The 19,491-nt window shown below is 47.5% G+C and overlaps 1 protein-coding gene across 1 annotated transcript in view; it reads right to left on the reverse strand.

The window, feature by feature from the left end:
* The window catches only part of ZSWIM6 (zinc finger SWIM-type containing 6), a 190,055-nt gene extending 186,604 nt beyond the window's left edge, over positions 1–3,451 (reverse strand). The window contains exon 1 of the mRNA XM_031042025.2: positions 2,788–3,451. Within this exon, the coding sequence (XP_030897885.2) occupies positions 2,788–3,436 (649 nt within the window). The 5' untranslated portion in view covers positions 3,437–3,451. The remainder of the gene's footprint in view (positions 1–2,787) is intronic.
* Positions 3,452–19,491: the final 16,040 nt, after the last annotated feature.

The following is a 19,491-nucleotide window of genomic DNA, read 5'->3' on the forward strand; positions in this document are numbered from 1 at the left end:
AGTCCAAAAACTAGATTTTATCCATTGCATCTATAATTTAGTCACCTCTACAAAAGTCAGTGAATACTTCCTGTACAAACAAACTTGTAATTTTGCAATACCAGAAAATTGCTTATGGTCCTATCATGGTATCGTGTTCTTTTCCATTTCAGGTTCTGAAGCTAAAACGACTTCTACCTCAGCTCGCAAAATTATAAAATAAGCCTCTTATGTTAGTATACCAATTCAACCCACCAATTAAAGCTAAATTAGATGGTTAATCTAGCCATTCTCTCCATCCTCCATCGAGAACAAAAATCCTGGTCCTAAGTTTTCTATCTCACAGTGCCAGCTGCCAGCATTTAGCAGCCTTCCATCTCGTAAGCTGACTGGCACAACAAGTAATACAACTTGGAAGTTAAGGAAACTGGCAAAACTCAGAGCGGAAAAAAAGAATATTTTCCACAATCTGTACAGCACTTGGTTAGCACGTATGTGTTTCCGAAAGGGTGGTCAACTCTTCAAACTATGCAAGAACCATCACACTGCTTCACATCAACCACTGCCAACTCCATTCAGTGGCCTCCTACCCCTTTGGGGACTATTCAAAAAGTTACTATTTTCTTTTACAACTCACTCAGGCCTCTTCACTGATGAAAGCAGGCAAAGCCCACGCTGTGTGTCTGTCTCCCAGAGAAGATTGCATCTTTTATTTATCGCCCCTTGGCTTTATTTTCACAGTGAATTCCTGGCTTAAATGTAATCAGCCAAGAAACCCTCCCTATGTGCTCTCCTGTCATTCCTCATTGCTTGCAAGCAGAGTCAAGCATAGAGGGGGGAAAAAAAAACTGAACATTGGCAGCCAAGCCATAAAAATTCCCAAACTCTAGTTTGGCTATACTGAGAAACCATGGATGTGCTTCAATCCGTTTCAACCCAGCAGGAAACAAGGGGGGCATGGGGATTGAGGAAAGAGGTATAACTTTGAACAATGTTAACTAGAATTTTTTTTTTTTAAGAAGGATGGAGAGCCTCAAAAGTTAAACCCCCTCCAGAAATAAGGAAAAGGTACAGAACCTAGAAAAGACAACACTGGAGGCCGCCTTTGGAAATAAATGACCATGCGGAAAATCACGTTTGCAGATTGCATTAGAATTCAAATTAACCAGAGAGGATTAAAGAAACCTTCATTCTCTTTTGGGGCCCCTATCCAGACCCCCACTCGACTCCCAAAGAGAGGGATAAAAAGAACGGACTACGGAAAGAAAAGATGAAAAATCAGAGACAGTGATGCTTCCAACCGTCTCCCCATTCATTAGGTACCATGCTCACCACAACGACACTGTTTAAAGCAGACAGCAATACGGGAAGGGGGGACAGAAAATATGCCGTTTGCGATCAGGAGAAAAATACGAGAAGGGAGTTTCATAATAGCATTGTTCTTCTCAGTCCAGCCCAAACATCCCCATCCTACGGCTGACAAAGATATCTGGCCAGAAAAAAAACACTGGGGGCAGGGAGCGACGACAGAGAAAGCTTTTAAACTCGGTATTTGAGAAAACTCTCATGGTCTGTCAGAGAAAAGAGGGCTGTGCAGCTTTAAATCACAAGTCCTTCTCTCGCCTTTGTCAAATATCTTCTACTTTACAAGCTTTGAAAAGAAATAAAGAGACTCTTTTGTTTGGGTCCCCCTTTTCGGAGGATGACAGAAAACTGAAAGGGGTACAAATAAACCTGAAAATGAGAACAAAGTGCGGGGTCGCGCCCAGCTGCCAGGCGGCCGCGCCTGGAGGGACACTGCGCGGCCGCGGAGCCCCTCCGCCTCGCGCTCCTGCCGCCGCCGGCTGCGAGCGCAAAGCCCGTAACTGTTCCCCGTGGCTCGCCCCGCGCACGGCCACCGGCCACCCAGCGCTAACCAAACTCCGGCGGCAGGGGCCCCGGGCACCGCCGGCCCCGGCAGGAAAGGGAAGCGCCAGCCGCTCCTTCCCGGGCTCGGGCCCATCGACTGGGGGACGCCCTCGGGGGGGGAGACAGGTCTCTGAGGAGAGGGGGTCCGGCCCGCTGCCCCCTCCCTCCCGCGCTGCTCCTAGGCAGGGGAGGCGCGGGGAAAAAAACAGACATTTAAATCCCGGGGCCGCCGGCGGAGCTCGCCCGGGCCAGGCCAGACGCCGCAATGACCCCGGAGAGCGCCGCGGCCGCCAGCCCGTCGGAGCCCCGAGAGGAGCGGCAGCCGAGTGGCATTAAAATGTAGTCCCCACCCCTCCAATAGAGGAGGCGGGGAGGAGGAGAGAGGAGAAAGAAAGAGGAGCGAGCGGCAGACAAGGGGAGAGGGCAGGGAGAGCGCAGAGTGCGGCCCGGCCGCCGGCTCGGCCCCGGCCGGCATTGTCTGTGCGGCCCGCGCCCCCTCCCCCGCCCCGCACGGCCCCGCCACACACACCCTCCGCCGGAGCCCGGCCGTCCGCCTGCGTCTTTGTCCACAACCACCCCCCGAAAAGGGCGAGCAGCCCTCCGGGACGTGCTCCCCGGGAGGAGGGCGGGTACGGAGCGGGCCGGGGAGCACCCGACAACCCACCCCGACAACCCCGCCGCGGGGTGAGTCCTGCTGATTCATTTCCCACTCGCGCTGGCCCGTCCGGGGAGACGGAGGCGGGGAGGGGCGAGGAGGAAATGGGCGCTCCGCTCGGGAGGACGGTCCGGGCCGGTGAGGGCACCGGGCGGGGGTGCGGACGCGCGCTGGGCTGAGGGGCGCCCCCCCGAGGGATTGACGGACCGACGGACAGACGGCTCCGCGGCTGCCCCGTGACTCACCGACTTGCAGGACGTTGTCGACGCAGCCGCTCTCCAGCAGCGCGATGCCCCGGCGGAAGGGCAGCCGTGTCTCGTCGCCGCCGTCTGCCGCCCCGGCGGCCCCCACCGACGGGGCCCCGGCCCCGGCGGCGGCGGCGGCGGCGGCGGCGGCGGCCGAGGTGGCGGCCGGCGAGGACGAGGAGCCGCCGCCGCCCGCGCCGCCCGCGCCGCCGCCCGCGCTGCCGGGGCCGCCGCTGTCGTCGCCGGGGCCGCCCGCGGCGCCGCCGCCGGTGTTGAAGGACGAGTACATGCAGATCTCCCGCTCGCTGCGGGGAAAGGACCAGTAAACGATGCGGCGCTGCACCGGCTCCGGGATGCGCTCGAAGCGCTCCTCCACGCGCTGGAACGGCCACTTCTCCGCCACCTTGCGCGCCGCGATGTCCAGCAGCGACTCCGGGCTCTGGGTCTTGCCCGGCGGCAGCAGCCCCAGCGCTGCGCCGCCCACGCACGCCGCCGCAGCCGCACTGCCAGCCCGCTGGCCGGGCCGACAGGCAGAGCTGTAGCCGCCACCCGCTCCTCCACCGCCACTGCTGCCCCCGCCGCCACCGCCGCCGCCCGGCCGGCAGCAGAGCCGTTTCGCGGGAGGAGGCTGCTGTCCGCGCTCCGCCATGACCGCGCCGCTTCTAACCCGACAGCGGAAGTGCCGGGACCCTATAAACGGCACAAGGAAGCGCGACACGCACACGCCGCGGCGACGCCACGCTGCCATCTAGGGCCAGCCGCTCCTTGTACGGGCACAAGAGGCGGGGCCTCCTCCGTGACGTCGGAGTTGAGGCGGGGCACCGATAGGGGGACCTAGGGGCAGGGGCGGGGACTATGCAAATCGCTGAGCTGAAACATAAATAGAGCACTCGGCGGACACGGGGGTAGCGGGGGCGGCGAGGTTGGGTGCCCGATGGGTTGTGAGAATGTCAGGCTGCTGTGACGCGGGGGGCGGGGCTCAGGCGGGGTTCCCGCGGGAGGGGACGGGCCTAAGATGGGTGGGTCTCTGTGCCCCCTGCCAACTCAACTTCCCCCTCCAATTCCGTGTTTCCCTTTGATGTCCGGCAAGTGAGGACGCGCCTCGCGGGTCGAAACGCGGAGAGAAGGGAAGATGAGGGGGGTTGAACCCGGGGAAGGGTCCGGGCTAAGTGGGGGGCGTGGCCCGCGAGCCAATGCCCCACCCCCCCGTCAGAGCCTGGCCGCCCGGGGAAAAGCCTCTGGGCGGAGGAGGCGCTTTCAAAACAAAGAAATGCGGCGTGGAACCTGGGGGACGGGGGTGGAGAGGAAGGCGGAGGAGGTGCGGCCGAGGCAGCCCGGCTGCCCGCTTCCCCTTCAGTCCGCCCTGGGGAACTCCCCCCACCCCCACCCCAGCCGGGACGGCGGCGCTGGGGCAGAAGGAGGAGGCTGCGCTCGTTGGCTGTTTTCCAGTTCACTTTTGCAGACCCGGGAAGGGGAGCGCCCGCTCCGCTGCCCCGCGTGGCTGCAGTGCACCCAGCCGCGATTCCCGTGTCCGCTCTGTCCCGGCGGCCTGTCTGGGGGCCGAGCCAGCCAAAGTGTCCCAAAACGCGCAGAGCTTTCGGAACCTGCCCCGCAGCTGTGCGACGCGCGTCCGGAGCTGGCCGCGGCCTCCCCGCCCTAGCGCACCCTCAGCCCGGCGGGCGAGGAGACTGGCTCGCCCGCCGGCGCGGAACAGGGAACTTGAACCGGCTCTGGTCGTCCCCGCAGCCGCGCCGTCGAGACCTTGCTCCAGGTCCGGGTGCTCCTGCTCGAGGTGGAGGGTGCACCCGGGCAATGGATTTAGCAAACACACCTTTGTGAGTACACACGCCACGGGCGCGTGCGCACGCACACACACACACACGCACACACACACACACACACACACACCCCACGGGCGCGCGCTCACAACCCAGCCGGCTGCAGACGGCGCGCCCCGGGCGCTCGGCGGCGGACGGCGGCTGCGAACGCGCTCGGGGCGCACTTGGGTCGGGCCCGCCACGGCCGCGGACGCCGGGCTGCGGGGAGCCCAGGCGCTCGGGACGCGCGCCGTGCTCTCCGCCGCGCCGGTGGCTCCCGAACGGCCCTTCCTCTCGGGTAGAGGCAGCGTGGGGGGCGGGCGAGCGAAGAGCGCAGCTCGCTGGTGCGAGGGCGCAGGCGAAGGCTACGAGGCGAGTCCCGGGCGGAACCGGGAACCCTGCGGACATTATTCGCAGGCCACAGAGCTCGGTCAAATCTGGGTCCAAGCCACAGACTTAATTACCACGTTAGAGACATCCTTCCGTACTCTTCGCCCCACCTTGTTTTTACTGTAAACCGTGTTACTGATATGGTCGCTATTGTGAAAGATAAACCGTATCTCCTTTGACACTTCCCCGTCTCTTCAGGTTATTGGCTGGTGGCGCCCACCTGCCTGCCTCGTTGCCTGGATTGAAATTAGAGGGGATAGAGCGCTTCTGAGTTTTAAAGAAAATCGCCCACAGAAGGCCAAGGCCAGGGAGACCTCGAACTGTATGGAGGTCTTGGCTCTTAACTCTGGTCAGGTCTTATGAAGCCCCAAGCTGCAGGTCCCCGGGGGACGGGATGCTTGCAGACTTTCCATCGCTGCCTTACTTGTTAGGAAAATTTTGATGACATTATGTTTCTGTATATTCGTCTGGTATTTGGGGGTGCACTTCTCAGTGCTTAGGGAAAGACGTGGGCAAAACACTGGAAGAATATCTTTATAGGCAAATGGGAGAGGAAGGCTCTTTCCTCTGGTTGTTCCACTTCTGTATCTCTTAAAAAATTAAAATAATTTTTAAACTTTTGAAAAACATAGGTGACAGGAGAAGAAAGTAAGTGGAAAAATGAAATACAATTTGAGCTCTGTTCTGTTCTCAGTCATGATAAGTCTCAGGCTTGTATAATAGTGTGTAGATTAGCAAGCATTTTCATACATATACACACGGAGTCACTTATCTGGAAAGTGAAAGATGACAAAACAGGTGCCCCCAGACAGCGTAAATGATTCATTCAGGGTCATACGATGTATTAGTGGAAGAAATTAATTCATACTGAACAGAAAAATAGACATCTTTGGAGGTACCTAACTTTAGAGATTTCGATTTTGTAATGAACCAAAGAGACTAGATTTAAGGCATCATCCTACAGTTTAACTAGCATGTTGGGTTTAACTTTAGTTTAACTCTAATTCAAAGAAGGATCCAGGGCATCTGGGTGGCTCAGTGGGTTAAGCGTCTGCCTTCGGCTCAAGTCATGATCTCAGGATCCTGGGATAGAGCCCTGCTTCTCCCTCTCCCTCTGCCTCTCCTCCCTGCTCATGCTCTCTCTCTCTCTCTCTCTCAAATAAAATCTTTATTTAAAAAAAAAAAAAGAAGAATCCAGAGTCACCACCTCAGTTCAACTTCCCCTCTCGGCAGGCACTTAAACTGAGAGCACTCTCTCCATCTTGAATTGTTCTCCCCCTGGTTTTCCTGACAATTTACTGGGGCTCCATCATCTCCAACTCATCTTTCTCTGCCTTGTCTTTGGGTCTCTCTTCCTCCAAACTCTTTAATGCACACTCTTCCTTAGAGCCTATCATAGTCCTCTTCTCCATTTTTGGTGACCTGCCCCTTGGAGACTTTCCACCATTCCCACTCCCAGCCATGGGTTCTGCTTCAGCTCACTTATTTCCTCTGGTGGCCAGCTCCATTTTCTATTGCCCTGAGGGTGCCCCATGGCCAACTCAAACCCGGAGTATCACCTTTTCCTGGAAACTAGGCTCTCTTCCTTCCCCTAGACTATTGTTACTGTTGCTCCCTGTTATAGGCCCCCAAGCTTTATTCCTCTTTGCCTTTGCCTGCAACTCGCATTTAGGTTTATTTGCTGTGTTGTCTATCCCAGCCCCTCTTGCTGCTCAGTAAATTATTCCACCTCTTCACTCTGCAGGGCCTCCTCACTGGTATGTCTGTATAACCTTTCCTCCTCCAAATCCTCCTCCACCCAGCTGTTGTGCTTCCTCAAGTACCATTCTGACGGTGTCACCCTCCTGCTCAAGTCCTTTTAAATGGCTCCCTGCTGCCTACTGGCAAAAGACCAAACTCAGATATGATCTTGACCAAACCCAGCTTTCTAGCCTCATCTCCCCTGAAACCCAACAGAACATCCACTTCCCCAACAGGATTTTTCTTATGTTCCAAGAGGACTTCTCCCAGGTCCCCAGAAGTCATCCCCATTTTCCCCACTTGCCACATTTGCTCAAGACAGTCTACCGCCTATAATGATTCTCTCTTCCCTTCCAACTTGTCACATTCTTACCCTTCCTTCAAGGACTTGCTCAAATGCCGCTTCCTCCGGGAAAACCCCCTAAATGTGTGATCTCTCTCCTCCAGCCCTTCTAACACTTTGGATCTTTCTTACAGCATTTATACCATTCAGCCTGGCATCACAGTTATGTTTACACTTGGCTGAGCCATTCGCCTTCTCTCCCTTCCCTGGTTAGAAATTCTCCGAGGGTTGGGATTATGCCTCAGCCATTTCTGTAGTCCCAAGTGCCCAGCACAGTCCTGCAAGGCTTCTGTCTCCCCAGAGGTTAGCTACACCCATGAGCCAAGGAAGAAGTAAGTCACAGTATGTCATCTTTGGCTGCTACCAGTGCCAGCTCTCCTTTGGGGGGTATTTACAGTGTTTTTCTGGTGTTCATCGAAATCATTACTAAATTACGTATAATCGCCCTTTTCAAACAGGCCCGTACTCCAGGGACCAAATCAGGGCTAGAGGCCCCTGGTTATGTTCCAATGTTTACCATTAGGCAATGGTAGGAAATCAAAGTACAGAAAGTCTACAGCTTCCCAAATGCAGTGACTCATCGTATCACATCACACCACACCGCGTCGGCCAGTGTGGTCAGGAGCTAGGCTGACAGGCAAACTTCATTAACAGGAATCCCAGTAGCTAAATGGATAGCCTCAAGGAAGAGACACCCCTCCCAGAGCACCATACGTAGCGCCAGATCTGTGCAGTTGGATGCATGCATGGATATGTGGCAAAGGAATTTACTTGAAAGGGGCAGGGGAGTCCTATCCAGAGACCTAACATGGCTCCTGTATCTGCCTTTAATTTAAAAGTGAAAAATTTGAATTAAATTCAATAGAGATTTATCAAATTCCTGGAGCAGTGATTTTCAAAGAGAGACCCTTAGAGTGTCACCTGAGCATAATAACACACACAATTTTGGAGCTAGGAACCAGACATTGACAATCACTCGCTCCCCATATAAGGCTTTTTTACACTTAAGTTTGAAAACTAGTCTTCGGTGGCAAGAACTTCACACAGTCCCACTGCTTAGGAGGAAGACTCCAGAAAGAAAAAATGACATTGCCTCATTATTATTGCTAGTCATCTCAGCTAATTATGAGAATAATTTGCCTTTAGTAGGAAGATTCCAAGACATGGAATTAGATTAGATTAGATTAGATTAGATTAGATTAGATTGGATTGGATTGGATTAGCTCGGAGGAACCTCAAGTCGTTTGATGGACACAAAGTTATACCCATTCATTTCCTAATACTGGGATATACTTTGCATATTATAACCAAAGCCAGTTATGTTCCCTGGAAAATAATTAAATTATTTAAGAGCGGAAGAAAAGCCTGAAACACCATGGTTAGCCTGTGAACCAGACATTCATCCCTCCTGTAGAATGACAAAGAATTCTCTTCCACGTGGCTAAAAAAGAGTGAAGTATGAGATATTAGAGATGACACTTCATCAAGGCAAAATATCCAGTAATAGGGGAAAGTGCCCAAAGAATCGTCCTGGTCAATCATTTCCACCGAATAAATTCTTGGACAAAATAAGAGGTGGGCAGGGAATGATCAACCCAGAACTGAATGAATTAAAACAATTGCTCCATCCTTGAAGAGGGGCAAGTTTTGATTAATTTCAACTTTGTTGGGTGCCTGGCTGGCTCAGTCAGTAGAACATGCAACTCTTGATCTCGGGGTTGTAAGTTCAAGCCCCATGTTCAGTGTAGAGATTACTTAAAAAATCTTAAAAAAAAAAAAATTCAGCTTTGTTAAATTCCTAAGAATCAAACCACTAATATTCACTATTAATATTTTTTAAAGAGTGGGTGCAGGTTTTTTTTTATTCATTTGAGAGAGAGACAGAGAGAGCACACAAGCAGGGGGAGAGGCAGAGGGAGGGGGAGAAGAAGCAGGCTTCCCGCTGAGCCAGGGCTAGATCCCAGGACCCGGAGATCACAACCTGAGCTGAAGGCAGCTGCCCAACCATCTGAGCTACCCAGGCGCCCCAGGGCTAGGTTCTTTACAAACAGTAAATCATTTGCTTTTCCAGTCCCCCTGCTCAAGAAATAAATGAAGAAATTGAGAGTCTGAGAAATTGGCCAAAGGTTTTTCGGTTCTAATCGGGCCAAGCAGGGACTCACATTTAGTCTTTGTGAGGAGAAAGTCAGAACTTTCTCTAGTATCCAATATTTCCCAAACCTGCCACATCAGAAGAATTGCCTGGAGTACTGGTCAAAAATGTAGATTTCCATTACCTCTTCCCCGGGGAGGGTTGGAGTGGGGGGTTTGGAATCTTTTTAACTGATGCCCTTGATAATTCTTCCGAATGGGCAAAATTGGGAAACATCATAATTTGATGCCACATTATCACTTATTAACCCACACTGTTTAATTCCTTAAGATGTACCCTTCTAAAATTTGCTGTAACTATAACAAAGTGTATTCAACCATTGATCAACCAACCAAACTTTTCCATTCTTCTTCTAAGAACAGTGTTTCTGTTAAGATAAAAGCCTTTAAAGTTACAATCTGGGATTTTGAAAAATAAATCATTACCTCTTAACTATATACAAAATGATCAGGTTAGCAACTTGATTATAAATAAATTTGTTTTAAATTTTGTAATTTGGAAGGGCGTCTGGCTAGCTCAGTTGGTAGAATATGGGACTCTCAATTTCCAGGTTGTGAGTTCAAGACCCACATTGGGTGTAGAGATGACTTAGAAAATTAAAAAAAAAAAAAAGTTAAACAATAAATTTTACAATTTGGACAGTAATTCCTCCCTCGAAGGGTAAAAGGCATTTGCCTTTATTAAATATTAGATAATCTACTCTATTATTTTTATTTATATTAATTTTTAGCAAAAATATTTTAGTGTAAATATAGCCTGTGTACAATTTCAGTATTGCGAGAATTTATCAGACTGTTATCATTCTACTATTCATTCCAATCCAAAGTGCAGTGGTGAGTCTCATCAACAAAAGCCATCTCAGAACCGGAATATTTTACTGGCCTCCAACCAGGCTTAGAACCTAGTGATAGCCAAAAGAAATAGGAAATGCCACATTTAATTATAGCATTTACTCTTTTCCCTTTTTAATAGCTGTTACTTTTTACTAAGTATATTGTTAAGCTTGTCACAAGACAGACACAAGAACATTATTTAATTGGATAATGTGAAAATTTTTATTTCCATATTTATTTACCTATGTCAACTGGGGGGAAAAAACCCTCCTACTTTCAAACACAGAAAAAGTAGCGCTATATAAGAATCATCATCTAGAAAATTAATGATCTCCTCAAAATTGCATCACTCTTTTGCAAATATGTCTGATGAGATAGCACAAGAAAAACACAATTAAAACATCAAACATAAAACAGTATGAACACATTCTCTGGGGAGACAAAAGATGCTCTGGCACGTATGAAAGATATATTTGCAGAGAATAAGGTCATCCCCCAAATCACTTCACAAACACATAGCATGAGCATTCTCCAACATGATCAAACTGTATTTTATTCATTCTCATTCCCATCTGGAGGAAGTAAAGACATACAATTCAGACAATCACATAACTTTAGGGGGCACCTTATGCCTGGAGAAAGATTATTTACATTTAAGAGATAGCATGAAAATTAAAGTTAAAAATGTGAAAGCCAAATTTTCAAATGTATTTACTGAGGACATTTTATCACCTACAATATTTTTAAATATTCAAGAACTCATTCATTATCAAGAATAGCATCATGACAATTCACATATGAAAAGTGTCACTTCCAATGACTTTGTTCAAACCCAGAATTGGATAACTTGTGAAAATGAAGCAGTCCCAGCAAAAGCTGGTACATCCCGTATTCTCTCAGCCCAAAATCTGGATTAACATGTCCACAGAGCCATACTACAATAAACCCGTGGTTATGCAGAACTTTGGTAAGAGCCATCCTCAACAGACAGTTTCCCAAATGACTGAAGGTCTGCTTCTTAAGTACCAAAGCCTTTTTAAAAAGCTTGACTCTGGGGGCTAGAAATCTTTCTAAATCATGACTGACTTCTTACATAAAGTCTTAATTATAAACACTACGATGCCCTCAAGATGTTAAGGCATGCAAGAAGATATGTCCATAATTAAAGTCCCAGATTGCTTTCATTCTTTCTTTCTCTATCTTCCTTCCTTTATTTTTTTATTTGATTTTTAGTTCTTATGGTTTTTGGGTTTGGGTTTGCTTTGTAGTTTTGTTGTGTTGTGTTGTGTTGTGTTGTGTTTGATCTCCTTCTCTATAGTTGTGCTGCCCCTGTTACTTTTAATTATTGGTATATGCTACCCCATCCCTCCTCCCTTTCTGCATTATTGCTCTCTATTGGCTGTGGCCTTGGAACCCAGAAAACCCGCTTGTTAAATCTGTGTCTACAATGAAACTCAACCAAGTTCTTAATGAGGAGGACCTCCCCTCTGGTTAAAATACGTATTTAAAATGTGTTACTTTTTTTTTTTTTTTTTTTTTTGGCTTCTTGCAAACTTCCCAGATTCCAGGTGGTTTGCAGAGATAGGGGAAGTTATTAGATGGTCAAACTCTGGCTCCTGAGAGGTTAATATATGGCGATAAGTGAAATTCATGATGATGGCTCTGAGGTGCCAACTGAATCTTCATACATAAAATAATGTATCTTGAATATGACTTCGGTTTAAAGTATTTCATAAAATTATAATCCTTTGAACCTTGGTGGTTCACATCTGGAATTTATGGCAGTATTCTGATGGATTTCAGATGAACCAGAAGCTGCCATTCCCAGATCACACACAAGAAGGGCCTGTCATGCATTCCTGTTACAGCTTGAGTTCACCCTGGAATGAGGAAAGATAGACACCAGAATCCTTAACAAACCCACCCTGCAAGACTCGAGGCTATGCACTGAGAATGACCTGGTTCCTGCTCACATCTCCAACTGGCCTGGCCCCAAGTTCATTCCCATCACTCTCTGGGGTTCTGCCAACACAGGCTGCTCAGGCCTGCTTTCAGTTCCTTGAACACTCAAGGCTCACTTCCTCCAGAGGGCCTTTGCCTAAGAGTTCCCACTGCCTGGAATGCTCTCCCTCCCCAGGCCCCACAACCACTGCCCAGTTTCCTACTACTCAGCGTAATCACACTTCCTTAGGAAGGTCTGGCCGCTCCGACAGGTCAGCTCTGCTTCTTACACACTCTAGTAGTTACTTGTACTTCTCCTAGGAGCTCTTATTGGAGTTGCAAGTTTTCACTCAGTTGTGTGTAGAATAGATTACCGAGAAAATAAGAGGTGCTCAGTAAGCATGTGTTCACTCCATGGAAGGCAGGGAGCAAGGGCACTTCGGCCAGACTGGCCTCCTCATTGTGGTTAACATCAGGCTTGCCAGGAGAGCAATTTCTGACAGCTTACCTTCACTGATTGGTCTCTCCTTTCTTTTCAAGACAAGAATAAAATCTACTCAATGAATGTTTAGCAGCATGGCAAGAAGCTGCACCCCTACATTCTGGACATTGTTTTATTATCCCAAGCAAAGAAATAAGAAAATCTTCCCAAATTTCAGAAACCTTGCACACTGTCCTACATGCTGTCCGTAACATTTGTCTCTTGTTCATTTTTTTTTTTTTTCTGGCTTTCATCTGAAGTGTCAAGTTTTGGCAATTTTGAGTCTTCTAGTTACCATGGAAATAGGAAACAATGATCTCTTGGAAATTAAGAGGGGGGAGTGGGTTTTTCTTGGGGTTCTAGAGTTTTCCTTCTTTGATCGTATCTGTGGTTGAGAGAATGTTGATTTGGAGGCAGAGCTTCTGTGTCATCAATAAATACTTATTTTTGTGCCTAGAATGTGCCAGACATTGTTCTTAGCCAGGAATCCCTCTGTGTCCAAACTGCTACTTTAAAGATAAACATGCCCTCTCTCAGATGCAGGCTCTTGGTTTATCCCTAAGTCAAGTTCAAACTGTGGAGCAGGAAGTATCTGCTCTAAGAGAGAACCTTTACCTCCCCCCTCTGCGCACCTTCAGAAAGCTTCATATACTGCACACAGCTCTGGCTCTTTCTGACACACTGGCACCTTGGGTTACAAAGAATCATACTATATACATTGTCAATTTTATTTTTTTTTCTTTCTTCGTTTCACAGGTACATAAAAATTTCTTTTCTTTTTATATTTCTTAACTTCCAGAGCAATAAATAAACATTTCATGTTGCTTTTTATTGTTGTTGTTCCATAGTCTTAGTAGTTGATAGTTGCTTATAGCCACTGAATGCTTGACCAGTAATAACTGACAAACTTGAAAAATCTGGGAAAGGAAGGAAATTGTTTGTTTCCTCAATAGGCAAATGTCCACCATTTACCTCCTCTCAGAATGGCTTAATCCCTTTCAGAATCTGAGAACTGTGTGCAGTTATCTGGCTATATAAGGCTTGGTTTTGAACACATTATATAATAACCTTTACTGTGATTTTCCATATCTTACATCACCAGAAAGGTTCCAGGTTCCCTGAAGGGCAGGTATGTCAGATTCTAGCACCAACTCCTGGTTTGTTTCTACATGGATGTCCAGCCTGCTGCAGCTGAGGGCTGACTCACCCCTGCACTTCCCCACCTTACCCTACCCCAACTACTTTTTCTGACCTGTAATTCTGGCTTTAGGAGTTTCCAGAGGCATCTCCCTTAAAAAATGTGTTTGAGCAAGCCTCTATCTCCATCCAGACTGAAGATATTCCTCTCAATTTACAATTCAACTATTAGAGATTTGGTTCTTTTGGGCCTTCATGAGCCCCCTTTGAAAAGTATCAGTATCTGCTGAAAGGCTAAGACTTACAGCCATGATCAATTTATAATCCTAAGGAATTAAACTGACTGCCAACCCTTCCTCCAACCCACAGGAAAAATGAAATTCAGGACAGGCACTGTGGGGTAGTGCTAATAAGGAGAGGGTCTCTGGGGTGTGGGTGGGGAGCACCGAATGAACATCTTGGGTTGCCCATTCTTCAATTCATGTCTGTCCCTGAAGTTCCCTTTTCCTTTCTTTTCCCCACCTTGTTCCACCTTTGTTCCTCTTACCTAGGCTTATCTCTGTGTGTGGCTGTGTGTGTGCGTTATATCTGTGTGTGCAAATGGCTGTATATATCCCCAGGTCTTTGTCTTGACACCGACTTGTCTAGCAGTGTAACAACAACAACAAAAAAAATTAATTCAGATTACTTGTTGGATGATTTAGGTATTTTCAGTTTCATTAACAGCTAATCACCACACAATGGATTACTCAACCAGGGTTTGAAATATGCCTCCAAGGTGGCTAGACTAACTGGAATGATCGTGTAAGGGGACTTCAGGAGGGTATCATATACACACAGCTATTATGTCTTTGTGAGAACATGCGTTTGCGTATGAATTGTCTGTGCATGTTTTTGGCAGGTCCCCCTCTCTTATCCTCCCTTCCCTGCCCCTCCTCCACTCCAGCCTCTGCCAGATCTGCCTACAGATCCCTCAGTCATGAAGCCTCCCAGACAGCGGTGAGAGCTCATTTAGGTCTAGCAGCCTACTGAGAGGAGTGTCCCAGGGTGCCTGCAGGTGAGGCACACAGGCCAACTGCACCCCAACAGGGTTCAGAGCCTGGCTGGGAGGTGAAAGATATGTAGCCAGAGGGCTGGGAAACGTGCCACTGGGGACACAGCCAGGTATCCTGCCGCCCTCAGAAAATGCTCCTCTTGCCCTGCCCTAGGGAACAAATTAGCACAGAGACAGAAGTGTGACCTGGAGCCCAAGTTTTATGTGGACTCTTTCTCCAACCACTGAAAACATTCTGGTGGATACGGAGGTTTGGTTGGTGTGGGAGAAGATGAGACCACCCCCCCTCCCCCGGCAACACACACGCACGCACGCACACGCACGCACACACGCACAACAGATCCAGATCCCAGCCCCGCCAATGGCTTCGACCAACAACAGCCAGCTTCTCCTAAGTGGCAGCAGACTGAGGTAGGCATCCACAAACAGGTTCTGGATTTGCCGGTCTGGCACAAACCACGACGTCCCCTGGCCACACAAAGTGCTCTGCGGGCAGGACTAGCTGTTTGCCCTCGACAGAAACCACTTTCATGGCTGGTTGAATTTGTCAGGGATTTTTCTCTTAACATTTGTCAATGACCATTGTCAGGTGTTGCTAGGGTTGCAGGAGAGAGGTTTCATGGGATTGGCTGAGCGCCCGTATTCTGTAGCCAATCCAAATGCTGTGCCTGGGGGCGGGGCCTCAACATGATAGAACAATATCAAGCACAGGCAGACACATTCCGGGTACTAATAAGGCGTCTGGAAAAAATGGAATTATAGTGTGCAGGAATCCCTTGCCCCTCTACAGCTCCAGCCATGGCTGGGTGGTTGTTCAAACTGTTAAAGCCTAAGTTAAAGTCATTCCCACTGATTGGAGGATATCAAGATTTCAAAACAGGGGAGTAGCAATTGTAAGGAGGAAGTAAAACTCCTTGCTCATTGTGTTTTACAGCCTTCCTTAGCAAAACTGCTGAATTGTAATTTAAAATATTCCACCCTTTCAAAGAAATTAAGTGCAGCCCTTAAAAACAGGAAATGAGAGAGGCGCACACACGTATTGTCAACTGAACATTCACAGACCTCGTACCACAGAGCAAAGTTGAAAATCACAGAACAGACCTATGCATTCACTTTAGAAGGATGACAACAAGGGTCACCACCGAGGGAGAGGTTCTGCCTCTGGCGGCGTGTTCTTGGGCAGAAATCTGAATGCTAATTAGGAAACACATGAAAGACAAACATCAGCTCGAAGGGAAATTTGGATCTGGGAAAATCATAGATATTCTGAGCTTCAGATAAGCCTTCTGGTACTAAGGAAAGTGAGTGTGTACTTGACTTTAGCAATGGCTGCACCCACCCTTCAGAAAATAGAACTGCCAGTCAGCCAGATGTTCCTGTGGAACTCAGGTAATATTATCAAAAGCAAACAGAATTATCTTGCCTAAAAAATAAGTTAAGCTTCTGTACAGCACTGATTTCCCACTCAGTTATCAACATGATCACCAAACTTTAGCATTTTTACTGTCAGTTTTTATTCAGTCACAAGAAAAGTTTCTTTAGTCTTCTTCCTTACCATGCCCCTCCCTTTGCTCGCACACCTATTCCTTAGAAGATGGAGGTGCCATCCAAGAATAAAGAAAGGAAGAGAGGAAGGGCAGAAAAGGGAGAAAGAGGAAAAGAAGGAGGGAGGGAGGAAGGAATAGGAGAGAGGGGGAGCAAGAGAGGGAGGAAAGAAAGAAGGAAGGAAGGAAAGGAAAGGAAGAGTGAATCAGTGTACGTTTCCCATGGGTCCCATCCCATGTGATCCATTTCTCTTACCCAACCCAGGCTCTTCTGCTCATGAAGGATCCCACAGCCGAGCCAAGCCAACTGACCTTAGTTTCACCTCCCGCTCCCACTGGTCTGAAGAAGAATATGCATGAGCAGAAAATGGTCTTGAGGAGGGTTGGCGATAGGATGGCATTAGGAATTGCACAGAAAGTATAGCTTCACATTCGAGTACCCACTGAAGTCGACCCACACTGCAGGCCAGGCGGACCCACCTCGCTGACTTTACCCAAAATCCCTGAGGGCCTCAGTAGAGACAGTAAAATAGCAGGAATCACTATTCCAAAGGGGAAGAAGTATTTTTGGTTCACTTTTTGGTTGCGTGTGTTGCTAAATGCAGATATTTGTGCTGTTGGCAATGTCTTAGGAAGTGATTTAACCCACTTGCATAGCCAGGCATAATTTATCATGTGGCCCTGTGACTTTAACCCCATTCATTTCTCTCTTCGGATTACTTCCATCACATTTGTGTATGCATTACTCAGGGCCTATCTTTATTTCAGAGGCCCTGAAACCCTACTTGATTTTTCTAACTCAGAACCTAGCCTTCTCTCATCCTGACCTTATCTGCTCTCTTCAGGAACAGATCCAGGAGGCCAGGAAATCTTAACACCCACATCCAATCTTCATACTCGAGCAATTGGATGAGGACTGGTGGGTTAGGAAACTCATCGTTCGCCTAGATCCTCTCCCGGCCTGGCAGGCACACCCACATAGTCATTGGTACCTATTCTCCAGGGTTAGAACCGCCCAGAGCTTTGCAAATTGGTGCTTTCTCTCCCTAGTTCATATTTCAAGATAACTTCCAATGAGAATTGTACAATCAGTAACCAAAATAGCTGGTTATAAAAACCTACCGAATCAATGAAAAACAAAAACTTGACTGCCTGTTTCAACCTGCAGTCAAACAGCAAAGATCCTGCCCCCAAGTCCCAGCCCTTTTCTTTCCTGAATCAGCCTCTTATAAAGAAGGAAACCATTTCAATAGAGAACAGAAGACACAGAAGGCCCCGGGTAGCCCACAACGAAATTAGCAGTTTCAGAACATTAATGATCACAGGAAAAGATGGAATCAGAGAGGAAGAGACACTCGAGGGAGTTCGCATGAAAGTTTGAAAGACCACATTCGGCCTACACCCTCAAGAAAGTGTCTAAGCGAAAGTAGGCCAGAGCAACAATGAAGATAGGGTGAAAAAGATGTGAGTTTAGTTTTCAAAATGTCATGTCTGTATTGAGTGTCCCTTGGATCCAAACAAGAAACAAAGGGAGCAATCAAACAGCCTCAGAGACAACACAGCAGTTGGCTAAGAGTCTGGGGTACAGTGTCGGGACAAGTTTCAATGTGCAGCCAAAGAACAGGTTGAAAGAATCACTACGTCCCTTCAGCTGGTCTCTATTATTCCAGGGTCTGCTTTTCTCAGTGCCGTCCATTCTCCCTTTTTAATCTGCTCTTAATTTTGTCCCAGGCCATCGCCGACACCTGGGTCTCTCTGTAGATTTCTTTCTTTCAGTTCATTTCTTTCTTTCAGTTCACTTTCGTTGTGGGCTACCCGGGGCCTTTCTGGAGAAGACTTCATCCATTCATGCCACACATTCAGACTCTTTATAATATGATTTCTCAATAACATGTGAAAAAAAAATTATGATGCTCATAAGCCAAAGGACTGACTTGATAACCATGACCAGGTGGTGAGTCTTTCCACCAATAAAACAGAATTCTTAGGGCACCTGCCTGGCTCAGTTGGTGGAGCGTGCGACTCTTGGTGTTGGGGTTGTGAGTTCAAGCCCCACATTGGGTGGAGAGATTATTTAAAAATAAAAAAAAAACAAAATAAACAAAAGACCCCACAGAAGTCTCTTTATTATAATGCAAAGTAGCAAGAGAGATCTAGAATTTGCTTCATTCTCTGGGATGCTCTCTGAGAATGAGTGTTTACAGATCACCAGGTTTTCCTCAGTTGTTCTCAATATGCACACAAATAGATGTTTTTTTCAGGCCAACACATCTATTACAAGTAAGCCAGGGAAGCTTTGAGGGTTTTTGAGCCTACAATAGATACCGGGCACACCATTTATTAAAATCAATGTGCTTTGTTTAGGTCATAATAACCATAAAAGAAAAAGCTGATAAATCAGAGTTTGTCAAAATAAAAAACTTCCCATCAATAGAGACCATTAAGAAAATGAATAGGCAAGCCATGGACTGGAAGAAAATATCTGTGAAACATAAACTCAACAGAGGTCATCAGTCCAGAATGTATGAAGAACTCCCACTTAACAATAAAGACAAAGAAAATTTTGAATGAACAGAAGATTTGAACAGACACTTCACCAAAGAAGATGCATGAATGGCAAATAAGCACATGACAATGTGTTTAATGCCCTTACTCTATGCTCTTAAAACACAAAATAAAGCCACAATGAAACTTTACTACATACTCACCAAAATGGTTCAAAGTAAATAGACTGACACTACATGTCAGCAAATATGTGAAGCAACTGGAACTCTCATACATTGTTGGTGGGAATGTAAACTGGTGCACACACCTTAGAAAGAGGAATGGCAGTTTCTTTAAAACTAAACATACATCTATCCTGCGATTTAGCAGTCAATATAAATTGGTCTCTTCCCAAGGGAAATGGAAACATAAGTCAATAAAAAGACTTGTTTAAAAATGTTCCCAATGGTTTTAGGCACAAGAGCCAAAAACTGAGTACAGCCCGGGTATCCATGAACAGGTGAATAGCTATACAAACTGTGATAGAGTCATCTAATGGAATACTACTCGGCAATACAATGGAATGAATGAACTAGTGTCACACAATAACATGACCAAATCTCAAAAACAGTATGCCAAGTAAAAGAAGTCTGACATTAAAAAGTTCATTCTATTTGATTCCACTTACATGAAATTCTAGAATAGGCAAAACTCAGGTGTAGTGCCAAAATTCAAAACAGTGGTTGCCTCTGGGAAGGGAAGTTGGGGTGAGGATTGACAGGAAGTGG

This window comes from Leptonychotes weddellii, chromosome 7 (assembly GCF_054177405.1).
Source record: "Leptonychotes weddellii isolate Sample4059 chromosome 7, ASM5417740v2, whole genome shotgun sequence".
NCBI classification, from domain to species: Eukaryota; Metazoa; Chordata; class Mammalia; order Carnivora; family Phocidae; genus Leptonychotes; species Leptonychotes weddellii.